The following is a 27520-nucleotide window of genomic DNA, read 5'->3' as shown; positions in this document are numbered from 1 at the left end:
ACTGTCCAACCTCCCACCGCAGCTGAGCAACTAGGAGGAATGCAGGAGAGGCAGGACTGGGAGACATTGAGGGGATTAGGAAATACAATACTGGGATTCTTCTTCCATTTTCTCTCGTGAGGTAATTGGTCATGTCTAATCGAGACAGACCTCTTGTCTAGACTGGCTGCCAGACTGAACAATCAGACCAAATCCATAATTCCATAATGTCTGATGAAAACAACTTTCACAAATGAAGTAGTTAAAGGTACAATGGTAGAGTGAATAAGGCATCTTGCTAATGACCCAGAGGCAAACCAGAGCTTTACTTACACTCTTGCTCAGAGCTGTTCTGTTCAATTCAGCTGTGTATTTGATCATTCTGGCTAAGGAATCAGCATGATACAAAGGATCTAAAATTTCAGTTGCTTCAACTGCAATATTTAATGTAGTGAAGCAAAGAAGCCTACAAAATTATGTCGTTGCAAGCCCAGTTACACAGCATATACCAAGCAATACCAGGAGCATTAATGGCTTATTAGGGAAAGAACACCACCATACAGATTTCAGCCAGCAGTGTGGAATATAATGATGGATCTCAGCCTGGGCAAGTATTAATAACTTTTTTCTTTTTTTTTTTCCTTTTTTTTCTGTGAGCATCTGCCCTTGATTCTGTATGTCAGAATAGCTCCAATGTGTACATATTTCAGCTTATTGCATTTAATAACATAACATTAGACCTCATTTTTAGTATTCTAGAATTTCACCAAGACTCAAAGAAAAAAGAAAGCTATTTCTACAGCAGCATAAGAAGCCTGCACCTCAGGCAAGCAGCCAGACAGGTCACATCTCAACACTGTCTGAGAACAGAGTCACTGTTATAAATATAGCCAAGGTGTTATACGTATAGGAGTTAAAAAGAGACTTGTGTACTAAGTGGCTGCTTGACACAACACCAAAATGCTTCTGTTGTGGGAGTTAGGTCTCAAACATTTACCACTTAGGCTAGAGATTTCTTTGTCACCAGCAAATGAAAACCAATCAGCTGCTAACTGCAGTTTAGGAACATGCGACTAGTGATGGAGGATATCCAACATCTACTTAGCGACAGCGCTGCAAACCATCTGCAAAGTCCTGAGATGCCATCCTTGGACTCAGGCTCACACACCACTTACAATCCCTGTGTTACTGTCATGCACAAGGAATAGGAAACCATCTCTGTAGACCAAGGGTATATATACATTAAAAAATAGAACTACGAGTGTCATCTTGAACTCTGCATGCGTGTGTGTGTACATAAGCAGAAAGTATGTGCAGAAATTACTTACTAGAAAGAAAGATATCTGGGTTAAATGTTCTTTTCACTTAGTTAATCATATGAAAGTGTCATTCTGAAGAACTTTGTGTATTAAGCCTTACTGAGGGAAGTGCTTTGTTCAAAAGTGATACGCACATATCATATGTGAGAACACGAGTTCCTGTCTGACCTGCAAAATCCACTATTTACCCTGTTATTTATGCAAGCTGCTGTCAGTTCATTTTTTACACACTCACATAGTATTTTCCAATCTATGATGAATGCTAAACAAGATGAGTGTTATTCCTTGACATGTAAGAGTAATGAGGAAATTAAATTACCTCTTTGTGAGTCCCAAGTTCAATGTATCCACAGAGAGGGTGAAATGCTCCTGTGCCACAGACATAAACGTGGGTTCGGTTGTAGGGCTGAAGAACCCTGATAAAATTGGCACATTCTGTCTATTGGGAAAAGAAAAAGAAAAGTTAATTTTCATGTTTATTTTTCTCTTTCACATTATATATCGTACTAGGTTATAGCCATAATATTGGTGTATTTAAACTCAAAACTACTGTAGCAGAGATTGTTTACTGTATAGTTCAAAGATGTGATGGCTACAGTTTTGCTGTGGCTATCTACTAGGCAGTTCATCAATCATACTTGCAAGCCTAATTCTGCTATGATGCTTACAGCCTCGAGAAGCTATGAGGTTACAGCACAGTTTGGAGGATATCTGCTGAGCCTGTGCTGCAGCAAGCAACCCCTGTCAACAACTTGGCAGTGGTCGGAGAGCCACTGGATTAGTCTGGCTTCCAGTCCCCTCCTGCCTTTGCTCCCAATTCAGGGTTCTGCGCAAGCTTTAACACCAAAGATTACATGATAGAAATCATTGTGGTGGACTGAAGGGCTTCAACATAATTCCAAGTATATCTTTTGTGTACAAGTGAACTTTCTTTGCACCAACCACATCCTACTGGTCACTTTTATTTGGGCATTTCTAAGTCCTGTGGGATGCTTGGATCAGTCCTGGCTCTAGCTGGGCTTAGTCCTTGCTGGTAAGTAGCATAGGAGGCTACTGCACTCTGCAAGGGTCCTACATGGAGTGGAAGGAAAGGCTTGCAGCAGCCTTCCCCAAAATTACATAAATACATATAAATATAACAAAGTACTAAGGAGGGAATACACAAGAGCTATCCATACATCCAAGCTACCACCTTACACCTAAGTGAGAGGCAAGTTGCAGAGACAATGGAGGAAGCAAAAAGGAGATATTTATGATCTATGTCCAAAACAACTATCCCCCCCTCTGGTCCTTTTCCTTTTGTCTTAGTGAAGAAATAGATCAGCTAAATCCTCCATATAGACCAGTATCAGAATTTTCCCAGTGCTCAGCAGAGGTGGTGTTTAGCTTTTGTCTGCTGTAAAGATAAGGGTAGCAATAAGTTAGGATAAAAATTTGGAATTCCTCAGGCAGAGAGCTGAGAGAGTGTTTTGAGCTGGAGTCCACCTTGGTAACAGACAAGCTGGATAGAAACCATGGGATTTATGGAGAGAAAAGGAAGAAATTTTGTTATACAGCCAGGAAATGTTTACATTTATAGTGGGCTCTAGACACATGATGTAATCTGTGCTATGCAAAAGAGATATGAAAGTTTTATTGTATATACAAATGCACCTTAAATACACTTCCTAAAGAAGACTTGTGGTTCCAGGAAAAAGCTAATGAGCCTGAGATTTTGTTTTAACCTTAACTGCAGCTGTCTGCAAATTAAGTTAATTTGTACTCTTCTCTGCTACTCTGTTTTGTTAATGAATTATAATAAAGTTACATTCAGGATATTCCCAAGAAAAAAGAACTAGTTTGATGGGAAAGAAGGAATTTCAGGGGAGTATCACCTGGGATACATTTCAGAGAAAAGTCCATTCATCTCTCAACTGCATTTATTACATACAAGGATGGCTTAGTATGATTGCTGCTTGCAATATTGAATATTTTTTCTTGAAGGGTTAACATCTAAAGAAAAAATAGAAGCGTAATTTCTTTTTAAATGAAGAAAAACCACTTAGTTCATTAGTTCAGGAAAAAAGTGTAACAACAGCTTATTAACCCATTTTGTGCATTTAGAAACAAATACACAGATATACAATATTCTCAGCAATAATAATAAAAAAATATATACCATACTTACATGGGCATCTTTGCCAGCTAGTTTGCATAATTCTACCTTTTCTTTTGCTGCAGGCCAGTAAATCTGTAACATAGTTAAATTAAGACAAAGATTACGAATACTATAAATTGTCCTGTGACTGTAGTTCAGCTATTTCTTCGAATGAAGAGTTGAAACAGATTTATGCATGTTGAAGGAATTTGCATGTAGATTGAAATGAACATGACTTTGAGTACAAGGTTCCGTTACAAACAGTGAAGAGGCTCTAAATCAAAACCCCTGTTCTTTATTCATTTCTTCATTGGCCATATGTACTTTTAAACTGTACTTAGTTGACCTGTCTAGTACACCTAGTCATTATTAAGAACAATATATTCTTCTCAAAGTTATAATGAGCCAAATCATCTTGAAACTGAACTGACTGCAAAACAAGGCAAATTACATTTGTGATGAATGTGGTCCAGTGATCTCGGCAAAGCCGTTATAAAAAAATACGTAGCTGTTACTGCCAATTTTCAAATGAAAAGAAGTTTTGTTCAAAAAACTAAGGGTAGCTTAAGGGAAATTTGTGGAACAAAAAGTACATTTGACAGAAATCAATAGCACACAGTTTAAAAATGTCACTCATCAACACTAACTGAGTTTACTGAGAAAATGACATAGAAGTTTAGAGAAGGATCATGTACCTTAGACAGTTGGTAACATACATTAATACTGTTTCTCTTTCTTCTTTCATCTGCACTGCAGAATTCTGTAAGCTAGGTTTTGGTGTAGATGGAGCCAGATGACAAATTACTATCAGTTACTGTAACCTCAGTTACGTTACTGAAGAAACATCTATGAACAACAGCTCAGGTTCTGGCTCATTGATTTCAATTAAACAGTCAAAACTGGATATTATTGAGTACATGTTTGCTTCTATTAAATTCAAAATAGAAGCTAAATATAAAGTCTTCCAGAATCACCATGATAAACATGGATCTTTTTTCCTTCGTATTTTGACAAGACAAAACTATAGCCATTTCTCATGACTAATAGTAACAGCAACAACAAATCACACTAATTTTTGAGCAAATATTGGTTAGGAAATTGCCTCAAGTCCCAGGAAACAGTAAGCAGATTACTGATAGTCACAGATGCTTTAGACTAGTGTTGAGTCTCAAATCACACTTTATAACATCTTAAATAGTGAGATATATAGGAATAAAGAATTATTATACTAAGCATTAGGAAAAAATCATCAAGGAAGAATGCACAACTCAACAACATGCAAGAGGAGTTAACTGCTGTAATATTCCCTTTCCCTCACCTAGCTGTTGGCACCTTGTAGGATGTGGCTTGCCACATACACAAGCTCAGTCCCCACACTGGTAAGGAAAGCAAAAGAGTGCCCTGTGTCAAATAGCTTTATCACTGTCCAAAATCTACAGTCAGTGTTTCTCTCAATCTGGAAACAGTCTATTAACTTCACTTCTTCTTCTTCTATTCCCAGTGAAAATGAATGTGTTGGCTTTCTGCAAGGAAATCAATTTCCTCTCAAGTGAATTTACAGTTACCTTTATGATTAGAAGCTCTTAGTAAAGATAATGCATTTATTTTGAGTTACTTAAACCTTAACCCTTTACAGCAATATTTACTTGCCAGAGATAAGGCAATATAACAACATCTCAGCACCGGACACATATTTACTTTTTTTCAGACCTTTTTCTCAGAATCACATCGTGATAGCATCCAGGTACGAAAATGCAATCTGAAATCAGCTGTGCTCAGTGTGTCTGGATTACAGAGTGTACAATGCCAGGAAGTATGGAGGGGAGTGTTGGGAACATTGTAAAGCCACCGTGAAGAGCTGAAGGTAGCACCAGTGAACTCATCTGGTCTCTGCCTGGTCAGAGTGGGATGGGGCTCTCTTGTAGCACTGGTCTGGCCCAAGTGCCACTGGTTAAGGAGATGGAGAGCCTGAGGCTTAAGAGGTGCTGGTGAAGAAAAGCTGATGAAAAGGAACAGCTGGAGGAATACAAGATCATGGATCTCCAAATACAGCTGGCCAAGGAGACTTAAGCTGAGATCTGATCTTCAGCTCTCTTGTACATAAACCTTATGCCCAGTTCTGCCCAAGATCTTTGTATCAGTAACAGAGACGGCTAGAGGTCTTTGAGGATTTTTGGAGAATTTTTGGCCAAAGTTTAGGCATACAATTAGGTAGACAAGATGTCCCTCTGTAGGCTTTTGAAAATGCCCAGCTTTCCTTGCCAACTACACAGAAGAACCGAACACCTGCTTTGGGAGGTCCAGTTACAATTGAAGACATCTGCTTGAAGGCATCACACGTATTAATGGACTCGACTCTACACACAATCTTTGTACAGATTTCTTCATGGGAAATAGTGTTTGTCGTACAAGCTGGACCAGTCAGGCTAAGATATACACAGCCCCTTTTCTACAATAATTGACTGCAGTCAGTTATCACAGAAAAATCAATTGTTTTACTTTCCGTCTACTCAACAGCCTCAGCATTTTACAAGGCCACATTAAACAATGAAAAGTGAAGCTAAGTGATCCAACTTTAAAATCAATTTGCAATTATATATGGGGGAGTTAAAGTGATATTTATTTGCTTTCCGTAAGAGAAATGAGAGGTTCCCAGAAACTGTCAGTTTTAAATTGTAATAGGTCAAGAAAATTGCATAATTAATAAGGAGCCAATGTGCTGAGCAAGAAACCATAAACTTAATTATTTATTAGATCACATGCTGTGTAACAGTACCACAGGTCTGGTTCCCTCAAACACTGACACATAAGTAACTTTACATATGTGAAATAGTCTCACTGAATTTTTACATGCATAAGCTTATTTACATGCATCTGTGTTGGCTTTTCCGTAGGGGGTGAAAGTAAGTCTTAGTATTGTATTTTATTCAGACAAGGTACTTAGTTTCACATTGTGCAATAAGTTAGACTAGATGCTCCAGTAGTTTCTTTTATATTTAAAATCTTTGAGCTTGTAGATGGTTTGAAGCTTCTAAATTGGCCATTTTGTTTCATAATTTTTTCAGTTTGCATGATGAATTCACAATGGTAGCATCTTATTTAACAAAGTCTTTTTCCTAAATTCCTCAAAAAGTAAAACCTCAAAGAAAGAAAAAAAAACTCCAAACAACCAAACAATATATAATAATGGTGACAACAACACTGACACGTAAAATTATAATCATTTCATGTTACAAACAGCACAAATTATATATATAATATATTTTATGGTTGCATCTGTATCTGAAATGTCTGGAGAAATCTTAGAATAGGTAGCAGGGGTTACTGAATTTAAGGCAAGAATGTAACTAGTTGAAATATGGAACTATATAGTTAAACAGGGTTATTTTCTTCTCTTAATCTTCAGTTTATTTTCCTTGCAAAATATCCGTATCAAAATTCCAAGGGTCGGCTACTGTCACGATTTCCTGATTTTATCTTCTATAGCCCAATAATAAAAAAAAAAACCCTTACCATTACTTTTAACTCATTCTACAAATATTTTCTTAAATTTAGCAACAGGAAAGAAATTAAAATCTCTTAATAAATGCAAGTTAATAAGTTCTCTGCTAGCAGAGTGAAAGAAAACCTCCCAGGAGTACAAAATTAAGTAGTACATAAGCGTAGGACAGATAAGATATCACTTTAAAGGGTAGCTGGAAATTCATTTCTGATTAAAACAAAATATTAAAAACCACAAAGGTCCTTTGCAGATCAGGAGCAGAGTAATTTCTAAAAGTAACATTTTTCCTTCCTCCAAACATGCATTTTTACTGTAAGAAAGGAATGAAAAGGGAAAAGTGAATTTAAAAAATAGATTATATACATACATAAATTGACATGGATGATATATGTATCATTATATGTCTATATAAATAATAGCTGGACTCACTTCTAAGAGTTTCATTTCAGCTGCCATCTGTCATGAATTAATAATGCTGGTTACAAGTGAGTATTTTCCTCATCTTTCTGTACCTATCTTTCTCTATCCAATATTGTTTCTAGGCTAACACTTAGGTTATAAATCCTTAGGGGAAGTGATGCCTCAAAAATAAAACAGTGAACCCTGATTCCAAAGAAACTGTTGTATGAAATTATAGCCTTTCCAAGAATCATTTCTAATGAAGTTACTAAATCCGGGATGATGCAGGGCTTTACCAAAAGAGTGGAACATAATTATTGTCACAATACAAAAGAGGAGGAACACAAGATATCTAAGCAAATTACAGGCCTATTGGTCTTATTTCATCTATTTGTAAGGCTTCAAAACAAATTTTTAGTTAGGCAAGGAATAACTTAAGTTGCCAATGAAAATGGAATGTGGTACAAAAGACAATATAACTTGGTAAAGAGCTGTTATTCCAGTCTAATGTTGTACTTTTCTTTAATAACATAGCTGAATTACATGCTACATTAATGCGGTAGAGCTCCTCTTCGTCAGGGCTCCAATTAAGTCTTTCAATAGCTGCCACATGGAAACCAGTTAGCTCAGCTGGCAGAAATAGGCATTATTACAAGAAAAAATGGTCTGATAAGTAAAGAGCTTGTGGTAGAAAGTTACTCATGGAGTTCCTCAAGAAATGGTGTCAGAGATCATCCTATTTTGTATACCCTTCAGTAGTCTTGGCAAAAACCCAGCACTCTGCAACATGTGTGCATGACACAAAGTTGGGACACATCACCAATATAAATGAAGACTGGTAATATTACACAGGAAGAATCAAAGGGCTACAAAGACAAGAATTATAAACAGTCAGAGAAAAACGGGTATAAATTGATCATAAATAAATACAGATTGTAGATTGAAAATAAATAAATATGCAACATCAGACTAATGATCTTCAGGTCTGTAGCAACGACCTTGCTAAAGAAGTAGCATGAGGTATCCTACAAGGCCCCTTACCACAGATTTGGACCAGGTTATGAAAGGAATAACTGCTACATGAGGTAGTTCCTGGTGATATCAGGGAGTGAGACCATTTGACCCACATGACTCCTTCCAGTTTCATGTCCCCAAGATAGTCACGCTCATGCCAGCAGCAAGCACTTGAGTGTCCCATTGAGTTTGACGGCTTTTAGCCGCCCTGGGGGTTTCACTGGAGCCTCTCACATGCTTGACACTGCACACGTTCTTCAGCACTTCTCTATCAGTACAGTCTCTGGTACGAGAAACCCCAAAGCATTTTATTAGTGGTACATGTAACACCAGAAGGATGTGTCCATATCTGGAGTGCAGAACATCAGCTGATCAGCGTGTCTTGTAACACTCACTCACTGAATTTGAGTCCTGTGAAGAAAGGGATTGCTTCCTTCCTATTTCAAAGGAATAAGAGTTGGTAGAAGCACTTAGAGGAAAATACACTGATTTTAAACAGCTATCTGATGCAGCAAGAGAAATCCCTCTTTCTTCCCTTGTTTTATTCTATGCTCTAGATATTTGTTGTATTGATGCTTGAGGAAAGCCATACAATAAAATTACAGCTTCCTGGGCATCAAAATGTCTCATTAAGGCTTTGTGAATCATGTAGACCATAACTCAGAAGCTTGAGCTCATTGATAAGAATGTATTCCCCATACGACAGTCCCAACTGCAGCTTCCAAAGAACAAAGCCAGATTGAGCTGTAAACCCATTGTCACGTTGGCATATACAATATACTCCCCCTGAGAAACTCTCCTCCATGAGAAACTACTCCCTTGCGTGAAAAAAAAAATAATGGATTCATGACTTAGCCCAATGTGACCATAAAGTGGGTACAGTAAAGATCCAAAAACACCAAAGTAAACCAGGAGACAGTCTAATCCCAGTTTTGCCATTGCCCTACGATATGTGACAGTCAGGTCTCAATTTTCCCACTAGTAAAATGACAATAATGTGAAACACTTTCTTTTTCCTGAAGAATTTAGTAATTCATAGCTGAAAAAAAAAGTAAAGAAAAACAGTAAGATCGAGGAGCACTGAGAAAAGATATGACAGTGATTCAATAAGACTGTCACACTGCTGCATAAGACAATATCATAAACATCACAGCCCAATACCATAAGAGTGGGTGTGCATGAATTGCTTCCTGAGAACTAGGACATTTGTCATTTTTGTATAATGACCCCAGGCAAGCACTAGAAATTTATTGAATTTCCCAAAAAACACTGGAAAGAATTTCATGTTTTTTTAATATCATTTTGCTGAAAACAAAGAGTATTTTAATTAATGGGAAAATGAGCTGATTTTAGCATAGCGTGCATGTATACCAGTTGCTCTCCAAATACCTCGCATCTGTTGCATTCATGTGTGCGATATGGGAAGTCCACAATTTGAGGAACTGGATAGATTGTTCTCACATACAAATCCTAAGAGGAAGGTTACCCTAAGCACTTCTTGTAACTGGCCCCCACTGTACTTGCTGTACTCTGGAATTCAATACTTTAAAGTCATCAGCAAACAAAGGAAGTTAATACATCTAAGTTCCTTATCTGAATTTCTCCCTGTATTTGAAACCTAACCAGACTGTCTTAGAGTTAGATTTTTCACCTAGCTTTCTTTTCAGCAGTTCTATCTCAGAAATACTTAAAGAACCCTAAAAGCCAGAAATGTATTCCTAAATGTCTTTTATATCTGCACAGACCTTCCTTCTTCCAATAGGAATTCCTACAACTGATGCACTAATTCCCATATGCATATACATCCAGGGAGACATTTGACCGGAGTTTCCAACTCCAATTATTTCATTGGAGCAGAAAATTGGATCTCTGAAAGATATAATTTGATATGGCATCAGCAGGGGGGGGGGAAGAGGATATGAGGATCGATTCAGAGTGATTTAAAACACTGTGGGAAGTGCCAGTGCCTGTGTATGGTATTCTTCGTTTTCACGGTGCTGTCACACTAAGTAAAATGCATTGGAAGTTAGAGGGAAATAAGAGTTGTGTATGTGGATGACACATTCACAGACTTTTGGTAGCTTTAATTCGGCAGGTGGCTGTTAGAGTGAAACTTCTTGTTAGAACCAAATGGGCTTTTTATATTGCATCTGTCTGAGACAAAGCAAGATCTCCACATGCCACAGTTCTCCTCTTAAACTGTGATCCACTCTCCAACACGAAGTAGCCAGTGCTTTCAGTACTTAAGGGTTTTCTGAAAAGTGCATTTTCATGTGTACATTATAAGCATATGTGAAAGCTTAAAGAAAATGGACCAGATGTTGATTTCATTTACACTGGATTAAAACTTGAAAGGCTTCAGTGCTTTTACACTTCATTTTCCACAGTGTAACCACAGCAGACTTCTGACCACTGTCTGTTTCTCCTAAAAGGAAATTGTACACCAGGATTTTTAGGGTAAACAGCATTGCTCCTGACATGTTTAACACTTCAGACTGAAGACAAATCCTACCTTTGAAAAAGTCAAAGCCCAATATGAGCAAATGTTTTCAGAGAGCAGGATACTGTCGGTTCTTTATACCTAAACATATGGGTAAAATATAAAAATGACAGAGGATGTTTATGGAAACATAATTTATGGCAACAATGCAAAAGGAAATAACAGAGACACTCTCTTCCACCTAGGATTGCTGTCATTCTGGTCACATACTGCTTTCTTCATGTCTTGCCCTTGTCTGTTGTTTTGTGCCTGTAAACACTGTTTAAAAGCTTCCGCCTATGTCTACACAGGTGCCTAAACTTTAGTCTATCAAACAATGTAATGGACTTTTAAGGTTTTCAGAGGTTCAAAACAAGAGTTACAAAGCTCAATGATAAGCATCCTCCAAGGGCTATCAAGCACAAAGCCATCACCTCTGTCTCTGGAAGTCCCTAACCTGAAGCACTGTTATAGCTTCTCCTTATACTCTTCCTTCAGTGCCCACTGCTGACCGTCTTTGGGGACTGGACACTAAACTATATGGATATCCAGTAAAACCAGTCTTGTTTTATTGTAAATAATAGATAAGATGGTTTGTATTTCTATTAATTTTGTGAGGAAGGGAAATGCTCTAAAACAGGTATAAATGAGTACCCTATGAACTGCAACACCCAGAAAAGTTCTCTCTGTTTCAAAAGCAGTGCCACCAGCATGCATTTACACCTGGGAACTAATTCCCCATGTACAGAGGGTCAAACCCTGCCCCTGTCAAATCTCAGCCTCACCTCACTTTTTTTCTTAGTACTTTTTCTACTCACAGAGACTGAGAACAAACCAACATGATCCCAGATGGACTCATGACCATTCTCCTCCTCCAGTTCCACTGGGTTTATTCTAGACTTTCCCAGTCCTCATGCCCTCAATTTCAGAACTTTACCTAATCTCCAGTGGTTTCTATGTGACTCTTTGGCCTTCACTTATGTCTACTGGCAAGGCTTTTTCTTCTGCCAGGTCAAGAAAGCTTCTCTCTCAGACAGATTACAGCTTTTGCTGACAGGCAGAAAGATTAATTCCTTTGAGTTATAGAACAAGCAGCACATATTTGGTTAGGAAGGACCAGTCTTGGAGTTACTGTGTTTCAAGACTGCAACAAACATCTCAGACTCTGTATGTCTGAGGCTCTGGCTTGATGGCAAGAATCAAAGCATCCCTTTGATGCTGGCTAAATTCCCACTGGGCTCATTCCTGATTGAGATGATGCTTGTACAGACTGACAGGAGGTTTCCCAGCACAATGAAGGTAAAATTTGGCTTCTGTATCTGAAGGGTACTGTTTTACATAAATATGCATATATCACAGAATCATAGAATGGTTTGGATTGGAAGGGACCTTAAAGATCATCTAGTTCCAGCCCCCCTGCCATGGGCAGGGACACCTTTGCAGTAGACCAGGTTGCTCAAAACCCCATCCAGCCTGGCCTTGAACACTTCCAGGGAGGAGGTATCCACAGCTTCTCTGGGCAACCTATTCCAGTGTCTCACCACCCTCACAGTAAAGAATTTCTTCATAATATCTAATCTAAATCTACCCTCTTTCAGTTTAAAACCATTACCCCTCGTCCTGTCACTACTTGCCCTTGTAAAAAGTCCCTCTCCAGCTTTCCTGTAGGTTCCCTTTAAGTACCAAAAGGCTGCTATAAGGTCTCCCTGGAGCCTTCTCTCTCCAGGCTGAACAGCCCCAACTCCCTCAGCCTGTCTTCATAGGAGAGGTGCTCCAGCCCTCTGATCATCTTGGTGGCCCTCCTCTGGACTCGCTCCAACAGCTCCATGTCCTTCTTATGTTGTGGCCCCCAGAGCTGGATGCAGTACTGAAGGTGGGGGTCTCACAAGAGAGGAGTAGAGGGGCAGAATCACCTCCCTTGACCTGCTGGCCACGCTGCTTTTGATATATTTGTATATGTGTTCCCCTTCCTACAGAGTTGGGTGGGTCACACTGCAAATATTGCCCAGTGATAATAGTGCTGACATATAAGCCTTCCTGGACTGCTGGTAAGCACTGGAATTATAGAAAAATGCAGAATTTCTTTGCAGCTATTTCATAAGCATTTACCCAGCTGATATACATATATATGCATATGTATTTTTTACTGTGAAATACAGATAAAAATCAATACAAGAGGGCATTAAAGGATAATTCACAAGGCAGCTGCACCTGGTGATGCCAAAAAAATAGTAGCAACTACAACCTCAGGATGCTCCAAGCGATGATAATTTCTGACCCTGTGCCAATACACACTGGGGCAGATGAAAACAACTTGTTCCAAAGCTGCTGTTGGGGATCTGACATGTTTATCTATTTGGCCCACATGTGGCTGTGTCTTCTAGCACTGACAGCTCCTGCAGGTTGGCAGCTTTTCAAAAGCTTGTCAGCCCTTGATAGCATTCCTATTCCTGCAGAGATGGGCGGGTCGCACTGCGGATTACACAGTGATAATAGTGCTGACATATAACCCCGCTTGCACTGTTAGCAAGCACAGAACTTACAGAAAGGTGCACCATTTCTTTGCAGTTATTTCGTAAGTGTTTACCCAGCTGATAACATTTTGTATTTAGTATTTATTTAGTTTAAGGAGTAAAATAACAAAGACCTTAGGCAAACTCACAAGCAAATTCTAGGTACTGAAGTAATCTTTCCAGTAGGATCCCAGAGCTTAGGATTCTTATAGAATTTCTTCTCCAGCTTTCCAGCCTCTCATGCTATTAAACATGTTTGTTTGTTTGTTTGTTTTACACTGCACTTCTACTTGTTATAGCATAGCTGTCTTCAGAATTATTGCCCACATTTGCAATGCCCTGATAAATGAAGGTTGCTGCTCTTTTCTGCTTTCTTTTGCTGAACTTCTTCATTTTACTCGTAGGAAGGAACCACAAATCCTCCAATTTATAAATAGCTTGCAATAGTTGTCAAGCATCTCAGGATCTTTTAAGAAAAGACTATGGCACTTGTTAATGGTATTCCTGCAACAGCAGCTAGAGGCTTCTATTCAGGGCAAGTTCATAGAAATTATATCCTTGCTACAGAAAGATGCTTATCCTTTGCTAAGCTTTAGATATTTGTAGAGTGCAACTATTTTAGTTTTCTGCACTTGTCTTTCATTCTGGAGGACTTTTCTATTATACTATGGTACTTATTGTTGTTTAATAATGAGGTTTGCAAGCACTGGAAACTGGATGGATTTTTTCAAGCTGCCAGCTAAGGAAGTTTTCAACCAATTACACAGTAAATTGAATAAAAACTACAATGATTTAAGCAATTGGAACTCCAGAAGAACTATTGATTTATTTCACCAGGAAAAATATACCAGGAAAAAAAGCCATAACTTAATATATGTAAGTTAAATTAACTAATTTAGGTAAATAATTAAGTTGTAGAAAGGAAGCTATTAAATGATATATACGTATATATTAAAGAAGGGAAACGGATAAAATGCTTTGGATGTTTCTTTGAATACTCTTCCAGAAATATCTGAATATAGGGCACCAGATTCTACAATATAATCTTGCCAAGCAATTATATCCACAGATGAGGATTTTGCGAGAATAAATTGTTGGGGATCCTGATTTGACTTTTTGGTGTATCGGTAATACCTACTATAACAAATATCTGAAATTTAGAGGTTTTTTAAAAGTAATCTGAATCTACCCAGCATAGAGCATTCTACAGTTCATGTTCAGTTTTGTTTTAAAGAAAGAAAACCCCAAACGATGCACAATCTTGCATTCTAGTTTCAAAGCTCTTACACCTCTCCTACCCCCCTCATCTTGCTGTTTTTTAACCTCCTCCCTCAAAGTCATTAAGAAATACACCATTTATAAGCAGAAACTAAATATTCTAATCAATTACTTCTCATTTTAGTGGCTGTGTATAAGCAGATATTTTTTATCCAGACAACTCTTACTCCAGAGGAGTACAAAGGACACACTTCAGCCCCTTGTAGTCATGACATGTATGGTTTCCTCACACTGGGAAAGCCTGGAAGCAAGCCGCCTGGCCCGCCGCCAACCCAAACCACGGTCAATCTAAACACAGTGCCGGCAAACGCTACTTTCCGACACTTTGCTGCTACTGGAGAGCGTCCTTTAGCATTGAAACCTCATCAGTGACTGAGATTTATACACAGCCTCTCGTGCAACTTCCTTCATCTCATCTCGTCCCTCCCCAAACACGTTTCTACCAGTACAGAGGAACCAAACAGAAACACTTGTGCGATATAGTCTTGTGTTACCTGGGCATTTACCCAAGAGGGTAAGTTTCTAAAGTTGCTGAAGGCCCACAGAAACCTTAGAAATCAGCACACCAGAATGTTTCACAGAGCTTTTCAGTCAGTTTTAGATATTTAGATATACTATGCCAGGGTGTTTTATCTGAAAACTTAAAGATTACCTGAATGGTTAAACTGAGAAGTGGAAGTACTTGAACCTGTAGACAATCGTTTCTATTCAATCTATTCAGCTTACCAAATGCAAATATTCATTCAAATAATAAGATCATAGAATCACAGAATGGTCTGGACTAGAAGGGACCTTTAAAGGTCATCTAGTCCAACCCCCCTGCAATGAGCAGGGACATCTTCAACTAGATCAGGTTGCTCAGAGCCCCGTCCAACCTGACCTGGAATGTTTCCAGGGATGAGGCATCTACCACCTCTCTGGGCAACCTGTTCCAGCATTTCACCACCCTCATTGTAAAAAATTTCTTCCTCATATCTAGTCTGAATCTACTCTCTTTTAGTTTAAAACCTTTACCCTTTGTCCTATTGCCACAGGCCCTACTAAAACGTAAAGTCAGTCTTTGCTCTTTGATATCTATATTAAATGGCACTGTCTGATTGCACACTAATTCTACTGGCTCAGTCTGTGTTCTGCTCTTCTTGGAAAGCACAACATCCATAATGATCAGCGGTGGTTTGGCTAAAGGGAAAATGTTACCAGCTTGGACAGAGGGGCGGATCATGCAGGGTGCTACTGCCTCCAGGAAGCTCTGAACTAATCAAGCCCCGCTGAACATAACGGGAGGTGACAGCACTCAGCATCTCTCAGGAGGTAAGCAGCTTCCCACAAAAACAGAAATCTGCTTTTCACACAAACAAAATTTGTTTTTATAGAAAGCCTATGGCAGAAATCAGTCTGTAGTCTGAAAATGTTCAATATGAATAATGCTGTTATCAATGCAATATCCCGAGGAGGTGTTGTTTTTTGAGCAAACTACTGAGATGGAAGATGCAAGTGAAGTATCTGGTAAAGCACCTCAGGGAAGATATTTTGTGAAACGCTCAAAATCTGAGCTTTAAAGACATCGGCATATGGAGCATTGCAGAAGTAAAAATAAGAAATAAGATATTCAACCTAGTAATGTATCTCTTCTATACTACGACAGCAAGTGTTGCACTCAAAGACGTGGGGCAAAATAGTCTCCTGTTACACCTGCTAAGCCCCGGCACTGCAGTTGTATTAATTCAGGGTCAGTTACCTTTTCAGAGCTGACAGTAGAACATAGTAATTTAAAACCTCCTCCTGGTGCTTAAAGAAAATATCAAACTAAGCTGAGAATTTACATTCTCTTAAGTAAGCAGCATATCTAGAACAAGCAGGAAAGCAGTTTTCATGTGTGTTCCTGTGCAAGCATCTGGTTTTTACATGTAGCAGTCAATTGTGCTTACAAAAGCTCATTGTGTCTGCTAGAAATACCAAAGGCTAAATTGCCGTCTTATTATTTGGAGTTAATACTTTGTCACAGGGCATGGGCAAGGGAGTACAGTAGCTCCCAGTGGAAGCTTCTCCTATCACTAGTAATTCTAGATATTAATACAAATGTTAATATTAAAATTGCCACTAACATTTTTACTGTAATTTAAATCATCCAAATTGCTTCTGCTTTGTTTAATATCACAGTAATGTAATCCCAGTGATGCCAGGAAGAAAGGAAAGAGCTGTCTTTGGTTATCTTCTTTCAAATGATTTTATTTGAGGAAGGTGACTATGACCAAAGAAATTAAGAAGCAAACAGTTTGAGCTGCTTTTTTGCCTTTTTGCTGATATTTTATTACTGTCATGCACTGCAGGGCTCCTCCAGCTATTGACCTTTTGCAGGACATCAGTCTCACAGGAGGTCATATACCATGAGAAATTCAATTTATTAAAGATAATCTGTATAACTATGGGAGGTGAGATTATCAAATCCTGGTACACAGCATTACATAATGAATCTCCCAGTTACACAGTGAAGCGGGGAGGGGGGAAGAAAGAAAAAGGAACAAAATTGAATTTATGATATGATCTCTGTGGAAAATAAACTGACCTTTTTTACATTTTTGTTTAAGTCAACCAAGTTGAGCAGGAAGATGTGGTCTTTAGCCCCGATTAGCAGCCGGCCCCTCTCCTCATCTAGCAGCAGGGTTCGAAAATCAAGCCCCTCTGTTGAGCCCAGGAATGGGATGCAGCTGTTTGAAAGCAGCAAGTCTGTGGGAAAATGAAGAAAATCTTTATAATCAAAATGTTTACATATGACTCATTGGTGTCTTTTATAAATATATGCAACCAGCATGGAGTATGCCGGTGAGATAACTGGAGTCTTAGAGCTTGTCTTTCCAGGGTCATAATACAGTTCCTGTTAACCTTGGTTTTCTTTGGGGATTTTTACTTCCAAATTGGGTAATATTTACTTTCACAAAACATTTTCCTGTATGAATTTTTCTTAATAATATTTCTTAATAAATTGTGTCTATACATAAATTAATCACATTCTTCAAGAGAAATTAGAAACAAAAAAAAGACAGATCTTTGCAAAATATGTGCTACACCTTTCATTTGTTGTAAGAAAACTAATGTATCATACTCATGGATACACATGATTAAGGATCAATATCTCACCCTATTTGGTGCTCTGCAGATAAAGCAGCAAAGAAAGTTAATGCCAGCAAGAATAGTTAGGAGCAGGAAACAGTGGTTAGGTGTGACCGCTATCATAAACTCATAGAATGGTTTGAATTGGAAGCAACCTTCAAAGATCATCTAGTCCACAAACCCTGCCATGGGCAGGGACATCTTCAACTAGGTCAGGTTACTCAACCCCATCCACAGAATCACAGAATCAATCAGGTTGGAAGAGACCTCTGGGATCATCGAATCCAGCCGTTGCCCTGACACCACCATGTCAACTAGACCATGGCACTAAATGGAGCCATGTCTAGTCTTTCTTAAACACATCCAGAGATGGTGACTCCACCACCTCCCTGGGCAGCCCATTACAATGTCTAATGATCCTTTCTGAGAAGAAATGCTTCCTAATGTCTAACCTGAACCTCCCCTTGGCGAAGCTTGAGGCTATGCCCTCTTGTCCTATCACTAGTTGCCTGGGAGAAAAGGCCGATTCCCACTCCACTACAATCTCCCTTCAGGAAGTTGTAGACTGCAATAAGGTCACCTCTGAGCCTCCTCTTCTCCAGGCTAACAACCCCAGCTCCCTCAGCCATTCCTTGTAGGTCATACCCTCCAGACCCTTCACCAGCTTGGTCGCCCCCCTCTGGACTCACTCCAACACCTCAACATCTTTCTTGAAGTACGGGGATCAGAACAGGACACAGTATTCAAGGTGCGGCCTCACAAGTGCCAGTACAGAGGGACGATCCAACCTGACCTTGAACACTTCCAGTGATGAGGCATCTACAACTTCTCTAGGCAACCTGTTCCAGTGTCTCACCATTTTCATTGTAAAGAACTTTTTCCTTTTGTACTATCTAAATCTACCCTCTTTCAGTTTAAAACTGTTGTCCTTTGTCCTATCACTAAATGCTCTGGTAAAAAGTCTTTCTCCATCTTTCTTATAAGCTCCATTTATACATGGAAAGCCCACAATAAAGTCTCCCCGGAGCCTTCTATTCTCCAGGCTAAACAACCCCAGTGCTCTCAGCCTTTCTTCATAGGAGAGGTGTTCCAGCCCTCCGACCATTTTCATTGCCCTCCTCTGGACCCACTCCAACAGGTTCATGTCTTGTACTGGGGATCTTAGAACTGGATGTAGTACTGCAGGTGGTGTCTCAAGAGAGCAGAGTAGAGGAGGACATCACCTCCCTCTTCCTTCTTGCCATGCTTCTTTTGGTGCAGCCCAGGATATGATTGGCTTTCTGGGTTGCAAGTGCACATTGCTAGCACATATCCCAATTTTTCATCCACCAGTATCCCCAACTCTTTCTCTGCAGGGTGGCTCTCAATTGGTTCATCACCCAGTTTGTATTGGTATTAAGGATTGCCCCAACCCATGTGCAGGACCTTGCACTTGGCCTTGTTGAACTTCACCTGGCTTGCCTTGGCCTACTCCTCCAGCCTGTTAAGGGACCTTCAAAGATCATTTAGCCCGACTAGATGAACGATGCCATCCCTTCCCTCAAGAATATCAACTGCACCACTCATCTTTGTGTCGTCCACAAACTTGGTGAGAGTGCACTCAATCCCACTATGCTATTGATGAAGATATTAAATAGCATTGGTCCTGATACGGACCCTTGAGGGACACCACTCATTACCGATTTCCACTTGGACATCAAGCTATATATATGGTTGAGAAGAACCGGAAGGAGGTAACAACCATAATGTGTACAGAAAGTTTGATATAAGGTTCAGTTTGTCTATTGTCTAATATTAAGTTATGGTGGCAGTATAGAGAATTGCTACTATCATTTCAATTGAGAATTGAGATCTGAATCAGCAACCATTGAGCAGCGGTATATCCCCAGGGTATAGTACTGAAATGAAAGAAACATAGAGGCATATTAAGAGGAGCATCCAGTAGCAACACCTCTAAGATCCTGAGGTCTTTCCTTTCCTTACAGAGCTGGCAATGGGTGGCTGTTCCTGCATCCTTGCCCTCTCTGCAGAGAAAGTTTTCTCTATGAAAAGCACAAATTTGACACTTAAGTTTTACTGTTATTTAAGAGTGGCTTCCAACCTTTTTCAAAAGATAATTAAGAAAAACATGTTTCTCTATGAAACTAATGAAAGAATCTATGCTTCCATAAAAAAACTAAAAGGCTATAAAGTAAAAAGTCTGTAACCTTTTGCTTAGTGAAGACTCTGTGGATGTAATTCTGGACGAGGACACAAACAACATATAGAAAAGAGCACAACGAGAGTTTAGTCTTGTTGGGCAGTCATTAATTTGGGGAGAACGAAAATAAACACATGAATCAGTTCTTCCACAGCAAACTCTCCAAGCTAAACTACTCAGAAATCTTTGGACAGAAAGGCAAATCCTTTATTTAATTGAATACAAAATTAAGAGTATTTCCACCTTCCTGGCACTGGATGGACACTGTATCCTTCCTGCTAGAGAGGCCAGACTTATAGTGCAAGTTATTTACACTTCCTGATCATGATGAAAATCAGGGCCAGTGTTTTGCAGAGCAATTCCTGAACAAAATAAAGAGGAAAAAAACAAACCAAACTTTTTCTCCAAGGTCTCTTACAAAACATGTAACAGGCAAAGTAAAGATTAAGTCCTGCTGTTGGCTAATAAACAGCACTGTGGGAGAAAAGATATTTTATCATTATTAATCTGACTACTTGGTATATAATTACGACAATTATTTTTTGGCTCAGTCACTTCCATTTAAGCTCGTGTGGTTTTGTCTGGCTCACTGCTGAATGTTGTTATGGTACAGTCTGAAAACAAATTGTCTTGTATTGCAGCTCCTATTCCCCTAGGTGAGATTTATTTGGCAGTACTTTGAAAAAAGTCTTACTTCACACTGAAAAATTAAATCCAACGTTAAGCACTACACTGCTTTACACCAGCACTGTCCTTTCTCACATCTTTTGTGAAGACAAAGATGTCAGGTGTTTTTTTTTTTTTTCTAAATTAGTAACACTTTAAAAGACTGGCTTATTAATTCACAGCAAGATCACTTAGGAACAACTTATGGTTAGCGTGGTGCTATAAAAACCTAAGTTTCATCCAAACTACTTCTTACACTAGAGCTGACTGATGAATAGACTGACTGAAGAATAGCCAAGCCAGTGTAATAAATAAACACAAATTTTAAAAAGGAAAAAGAAAAGCCCTCTAAACACAAAACTTCTGAAACTTAGCTCACTCCACTAGTGTGTTTTCACCCAATAAGAAACGAAGATGTACTGCTGACGCTTGTTGTTACTGGGTTCTCTGTTACAGGACAGCCACTTCTAGTGAAACTCCATTAATTTTCATGTGTGATGTAGATGTTTCTTCATTAGACATCATACTCTGTACAAACCTCCTCCCTTGTTTTTTCTAACTGGAAATTCTTGTACTGGATATGATGGAGCTGTTTATTGGGAAAGGGTTCTCTGATGCTGATCACAGCACAGCAGGAGGTTTTAGTTCCCTTGAGCTACTCAAATTCATCTTGGCTGACCTCTAAAGTAGTTTATCAGCTGAGCATTGTTGGAGCACATAATTTCTGAGTAATTGTCTTTCTCTTCTCCACCCATGACATAAGAGCCGTCTGCATTAATAGATTATCTGATCCATTGTATATAATAATAAATGCCTTATAAATTCTGCAGTCTAGATTAAATCCCTATTTAACAATTCTGTGTCCCAATTAGTATATAGGATGGAGGGAAGAAGAGGAATACAGGATCACAATATCTAGTAATTAGTCGTTTGCAGGCATTAATGTGAATAAACAGGAGACTCATGAATTTCAGACTAATGTGTTTCAGCAATCCATATCACCCTCTGTTACTTTTAAATCTCTTCTGATGACAAGTTTCCAGTCATATCACAGTGCTTGCCTATGAGACATGGGTAACTAAGATGCAGAATATGAGGGAAAATTCCTCCTCATCTCCAGCCATAGGAATTTGTTCTGAGTAAGGATAAATGATATGTTTGTGCAAATGCTCTAAAGCACTTGCTTTCATCGCCTAGAGTCACGCCATCCATGGACCTTTGCAAGTGTGTCACTTGCCAAAATATGTAGACCTGATTCTTCACATACCTAAAAGGAGATGACTGAGACTGCTCTCCACTTCCAATTTCTTTCATATTTGGAAGGAATAATCTCTGTAGTGACCTTCCCAAAAGGACATTTGTCATCTATTGCTTAACACTTCTAGTATTTCTCAGTAAAAAAATCACCTAGGACAGCTACAACAGGGAAGGGAAAAGTTGTCTCATGACTGAAACACCCAAATGGGAAGGAGCTCTGCCTGGTGCCTTATACAGTAATTTGTTTCACTGCATCATAAGGAAAACATCTGTAAAAAATTCCAGATGGAAATGACAGCATTGCGTACTGATTTCTTACTGACCCAAGCAACAACACAAGCTGCAAAGTGGTGAAGAATCAAGTTTGGTCAGTTATTCACTAGCTATGGAAAGAGCTTGGAAATAAGACTCTGAACATGGCCACTGATAAGTTTAAAACTGAAATATGACCTAATAAAATTTGTCAAGTAAACATTAACAGAGAATTGATTAAATTACAGCCAAATTAATCATTTTTTCTCACTTCATAAAAGTAAAACAATCGAATCTTATGGGTTGAAATTTCCCTTCACAGGGAGAGATATTAAATAGCATCAAGAATATTACAGTGGAAAAATTTACTATGAAAAGCACATTTGCCCAATAGTTTTCAAGATTAGAGCAAGCTGTTGATTTGAATCACCGCATCTGTATAGCCAGGCTAATATAGAAACAGCATTCTCACAGTGCACAGAAACAAAGTTAGTTACAGCAATGGTCTTTCATGAGTACAGCTGGACTCGATGATCTTAAAGGTCTTTTCCAACCTCAATTATTCTATGATTCTAAGATTCTATGAGTACATGTTCAGCACTCAGTTTATAATGTGTATTTGCTGTTTTACTGGAAATTAAATACTTTTTTCCAGTCGGGCAATTAAGTGAATATTTAGCAAACTCCCTTTCTGGGTTAATATTTCACTGCTGAGTGGTAGAAGCTGGCATAGTGGCTGGTTTTTATTCATTTAGAAAAGTATCTCAGTGGACTTGGCTCACAACAGCTCTCCTCCAGCAGGAGAGCCACGGCATAAAGGCTGGTAACATGTATTTACATTTATACAGCATATTTAGATTTCTTAACACCGAGTCACATATGTGGTGACTGTGCTGCCATTCCTCAACTCCAGCATGGTGTAAGCATGCAGCAATCTGGAACCGCTTGGTCGAGACTTAGAATTGCCTTTGTGACCAGTCACAGACATTTTTGTAATGATGGGCTATGCCTAAACTGGCAGAAAGGGAACTCCTCTATCTACAGCAGTTTCAAAACAGCTACATCTAATGACATCTTTGAATGACTCTGAATTTAAAGGCTGTATATGTATAATTCTGTGATTTTCATATGCAGCAAAAAACTAATGTCACATCATTTTCCTCTAGATAGGAGCAAGCCCTTTCACATGCTGGAAAATACCCATGACAATTCACATGGGTATTGTGTGAATCCTCAAACAAATTGTTGGAATAAAGAAATGTCAATATAACATGAATACAGCAATCTACTTAATTCCTAAAGTATTCTGAGTTTAAAAGATCCAATTGACCCCAGATGTATTTGTATGAAGGCAAAGAGAACAGTTCCAGTCTACTAGAAAGCTGCCTGGGGGAAAAGGACATGGGGGTGCTGGTCAACAGCCAGATGGATATGAGCCAACAGTGAGCCCAGGTGGCCAAGGTGGCCAACAGCATCCTGGCTTGTATCAGGAATAGTGTGGCCAGCAGGGAAGTGATCGTCCCCCTGTACTCAGCACTGGTGAGGCCACACCTTGAATCCTGTGTTCAGTTTTGGGCCCCTCACTACAAGACAGACACTGAGGTGCTGGAGCGAGTCCCAGAGAAGGGCAACAAAGCTGGTGAAGGGTCTGGAGCACAAGTCTTACAAGAAGCGGCTGAGGGAACTGGGGGCATTTAGCCCGAAGAAAAGGAGGCTCAGGGGAGACCTTATCGCTATCTACAACTGCCTGAAAGGAGGTTGTAGCGAGGCGGGTGTTGGTCTCTTCTCCCAGGTAAAAAGTGATAGGACACAAGAGAAAATGGCCTCAAGTTGTGCCAGGTGAGGTTTAGGTTGGATATCAGGAAAAATTTCTTCATGGAAAGTGTTGGCAAGCATTGGAAAAGGCTGCCCAGGGAAGTGGCGGAGTCACCATCCCTGGAGGTATTTAAAAGACGTGAAGATGTGGTGCCTAGGGACACGGTTTAGTGGTGGACTTGGCAGTGCCAGGTTAACGGTTGGACATGATAATCTTAAAGGCCTTTTCCAATCAAAATGATCCTATGATTCTACTACTAATCTCTACTACTTATTGCAAAAAGTGAGTTATATTTTGTTTAGCTGCATCTCACCATGGACAATGATGATTTGTTTTGCATGCCATGTGGCTCTCATTGCCGTACAATGGATTTTATTTGGCCTGGAGCAAAATGCCATATTCACAGCACAGCGGGGCCTTTCTGAAAGGATATGGATTAGTGGGAGCGGAGAAAACATAATTTCTCATTGGCACAATATTGTGCCAAAATCTTGCTCCTCTGAGTAGTCCCCAAACCTCATTGTACTCCACCGTATATTTTTGGGTTGGGCACTTCTATTCCTTTTTTAGGATTGAATTGTTCTCCAGGAGGATATTACAGTCTAGAAAGGTGACATTGAAAAAGAGAACTTTTTCAAAGATTGCTCCAAAATTCAGGAACAGTCTACTGCAAGATTTAAGGCATTTCAGAGCATTTTCACTTCAAGCTTCAGGCACTTCTATGGGCCTGCTCAGCAATTAGCAAATTAAATATTTCCCACTTCTCTATTTGCAAATACTTATTGGTAGATGTCAAATCTGTCAGCATTTTACAACCCAGAAAATCATAAGTAATTAAAGTAGCTCCATTATGCACTATGTTTCTCGAACCATCATTATAGACAATGATAACTAAGCAATAGATCTCTCTGTGCAGTGCTGTGAAGACATTTTTTACACCTTTCATCAGGAAGGGACAGATCATCTTATCTTCAGACAACCTTTGCAATGTCTACTCCACCCATAAAGACAAGAAAAATAAAAGATTAACTCATGCTGTGAGACCTGATTCTCTTTCATATCAGCAAAGCTCCACTGGAAGAAGGTGCTACTGCAAAATCAGAATTGACACTACTGCAGAATATTTAGTTCATCTATTTCAGAGATGGGAGTATAATCAATCTACAGTGCTGTCTTTGTCTGACTCTGTATTTTTTTAAATCTGTAAAAACAGTAATATTGTAAAACAAAATGGGTAGGTGCTACCACCAAAAATATACCCAGTTAAAGCGTGAACTAAACAATTCACACTTATGTTTATGGAAGTGTATTTTAGTTGCATTTTAACTGCAAATAAATTTCACTAGTGAAACAGCTGCACAAATAACTTGTAAAGTGTTATTATTGCAGAGGTGATTAAAAGCTGCTTTGTGACTTCATGTTATCGGTGAAAAAAATGTAAAGGCCCAATTCACAAACTTCACAGAGCCAAACCAAATAATTAACTTTAGACAGCACAACTGAAAATGTATCTAAGTGAAACATTTGTTTTTCTGAAGACTACCACAGATTTGCACAGGTTCCCTTTTCCTAACTAGTTTATCTTTCTTGCAAAACTGCCAAAGTAAATAAATGCACTGTTGTTTCCAAGGCAAAATTAAATCACTTTTTTTTTTTTTAAGTTGTCCTCTGTATGTTTAAAGAATATACACTACAAATGTAATTCAATATAAGTGATTGAAAAGCATATGAGCTTTAGTAATGCGTATATAATTCTTGGTATCTCATCATGCATACCTGTCCATTAAGACTGCCTGGCACATCAATGGACTTAAAAAAGTACCAAATCTTCTCTCTAAATGTCATGCAGAACATGCAAACCCATTACCTCTATTTCCTCATTTTCAGTTGTCAGCCCTGAACTTACCTTTTTCTCCCTTCACCTCTCACAGGTCCTCAACCTGGCTACCAGTCTCATGTGAAATGAGTAAATAATCTGAGTTATTTGACTGAAATCTGCTTTCTTCCACTTCAGTCTTATTTCAAATTGCCTTCAAAGTATCCCAATGGTGAGTGGATATAATGGTGAGTCTCTAAGGACATAATACTTTTTCCTTATATCTAGCAGACTAAAATTTGAGGCGAATATTGAAGTCAGAGGCCAGTTTTATTCTCAACCATATAGATGAGGAACTGTCAACTTAACTAGAGACCACACTCTAGCACTGTCTTTAAAAATTATCTTCCAGTGACCTGAGTGTCAAGCAGCTGAGATAAAACCTCTGCCCTGTTCTGAGGGAGATGGCTTATAAACTCACCTATTCCTAAAGCTACTCTGAAAACTCACATTACTAGATCCATAGTGGCAAATAGCCCACAAATTTACTGACCCTGGGAAAAGGCAGCTTTAAGTGAATTCTGCTACTCCCACTCTCTCTAGTTAGAATTTCAGTTTTTAGATGCCTTGAAGCAATTCAAAATAAAGTAATTTCATTCATGCCCTGGTTAACCATTTCCCAGCTCCTTGTCCCTCCTAATCTGTCAGCCAATTAAATACATGAGAGCAAGAGAACAGTGAAAGGCTTCAGGTGGAAATAATGGCAAAATCCCCTTTGACTGGCTTATCCAAAAAAGCTGAGATAAGTTCACTGATTGTGAATCAGTTTTACTGCTCGCACTAGTCTACCATCTTATCTCATAAACCTTCCACCTACCTTTAGGTGCATAATTGTATGTCCTGCAATCAGAAAGGCATGAATCTTATGAAGGACATGGGGATGAAGTGTGGAGATTAGTCCACACTCTGAGGAACAGGCAACACAAACAAAATGCACTGACAATAGGTTTTGCCTAGTAGATATCCAGCATCAAAAACATCTCAGTGTTCTGGGACTTGCACTAACTTGCATGAATGAACACACTCCACTCTGCAGCAGCGGACTCATTTTTTCCTGCTTGGATGGAGACGTGTATTGCACTTTGCAAGTACGTCCAGGTGTTAAAAATGCAACACGGTGATCATATTTAGCACTTTAAAGCACATAGCTCTTCTTTTGTCAAAGTACGGTTCATAAAATTATATGCAGTGCCATCCCTCCTTGGAAAACAAATTACTGTCATTATATTGCACTTGCCTTCGAAATAGTACCAACCCTTAATTTCAGACTTTACTCTCTTCAGAATGACGCAAAAAATGGCTAGAGTGTTTTCAAGCATCCGTACTTGCAATTTTTAACTAACTGCATCTTCAGAGAAATTTCTGAGAACATGATATTCTCTGGAGATGCACGCAGCACCCTGAGGACAGACAGGAGCTCTTTGCTACATCTTATAGCCTATATATCTGTGGCCTGATAAAACAACAGCAGGTTGTGCTATTTCTTCCACCTATACTATCTGGTAGCAGCTGTACAGAACATGACATATTTTTAAATTCCTACTCTGTTTTTGCTTTGTCGATGAAAGTCCAGCCTTAGGAAGTAAGATAAGTGGACTTTGTTTCATGCTCAGAGCAAATGAGAACTTTGTTTTGGATTTCAGTGTCCTGGATTTAAACCTGCAAGGAGTTTTCTCAAGCAAATCTGAGGTGTAATTGGCTACAGAAACCTGGATTTGGCTC

At 39.0% G+C, this 27520-nt stretch overlaps 1 protein-coding gene and 1 long non-coding RNA gene across 4 annotated transcripts in view; one reads left to right on the top strand and one right to left on the bottom strand.

The window, feature by feature from the left end:
• SEMA3D (semaphorin 3D) overlaps nt 1–27520 on the bottom strand; it is a 152625-nt gene that overhangs the window by 71171 nt on the left and 53934 nt on the right. For all 3 annotated transcript variants that reach the window (XM_068400482.1, XM_068400483.1, XM_068400481.1), the window contains exons 3-5: nt 17187–17347; nt 3466–3528; nt 1618–1737 (exon numbers count right to left, since the gene is read on the bottom strand). In XM_068400482.1, the coding sequence (XP_068256583.1) occupies nt 1618–1737; nt 3466–3528; nt 17187–17347 (344 nt within the window). The remainder of the gene's footprint in view (nt 1–1617; nt 1738–3465; nt 3529–17186; nt 17348–27520) is intronic.
• Nucleotides 13360–25962, top strand: LOC137663346 (uncharacterized). Its single transcript, XR_011048175.1, has 4 exons — nt 13360–13404; nt 14745–15134; nt 15768–15931; nt 25854–25962. It is a non-coding gene; the product is annotated as an uncharacterized lncRNA (long non-coding RNA).

Source organism: Nyctibius grandis, chromosome 5, assembly GCF_013368605.1.
Source record: "Nyctibius grandis isolate bNycGra1 chromosome 5, bNycGra1.pri, whole genome shotgun sequence".
Taxonomy (NCBI): Eukaryota; Metazoa; Chordata; class Aves; order Nyctibiiformes; family Nyctibiidae; genus Nyctibius; species Nyctibius grandis.
This window is presented reverse-complemented; position numbering and strand designations above follow the sequence as displayed.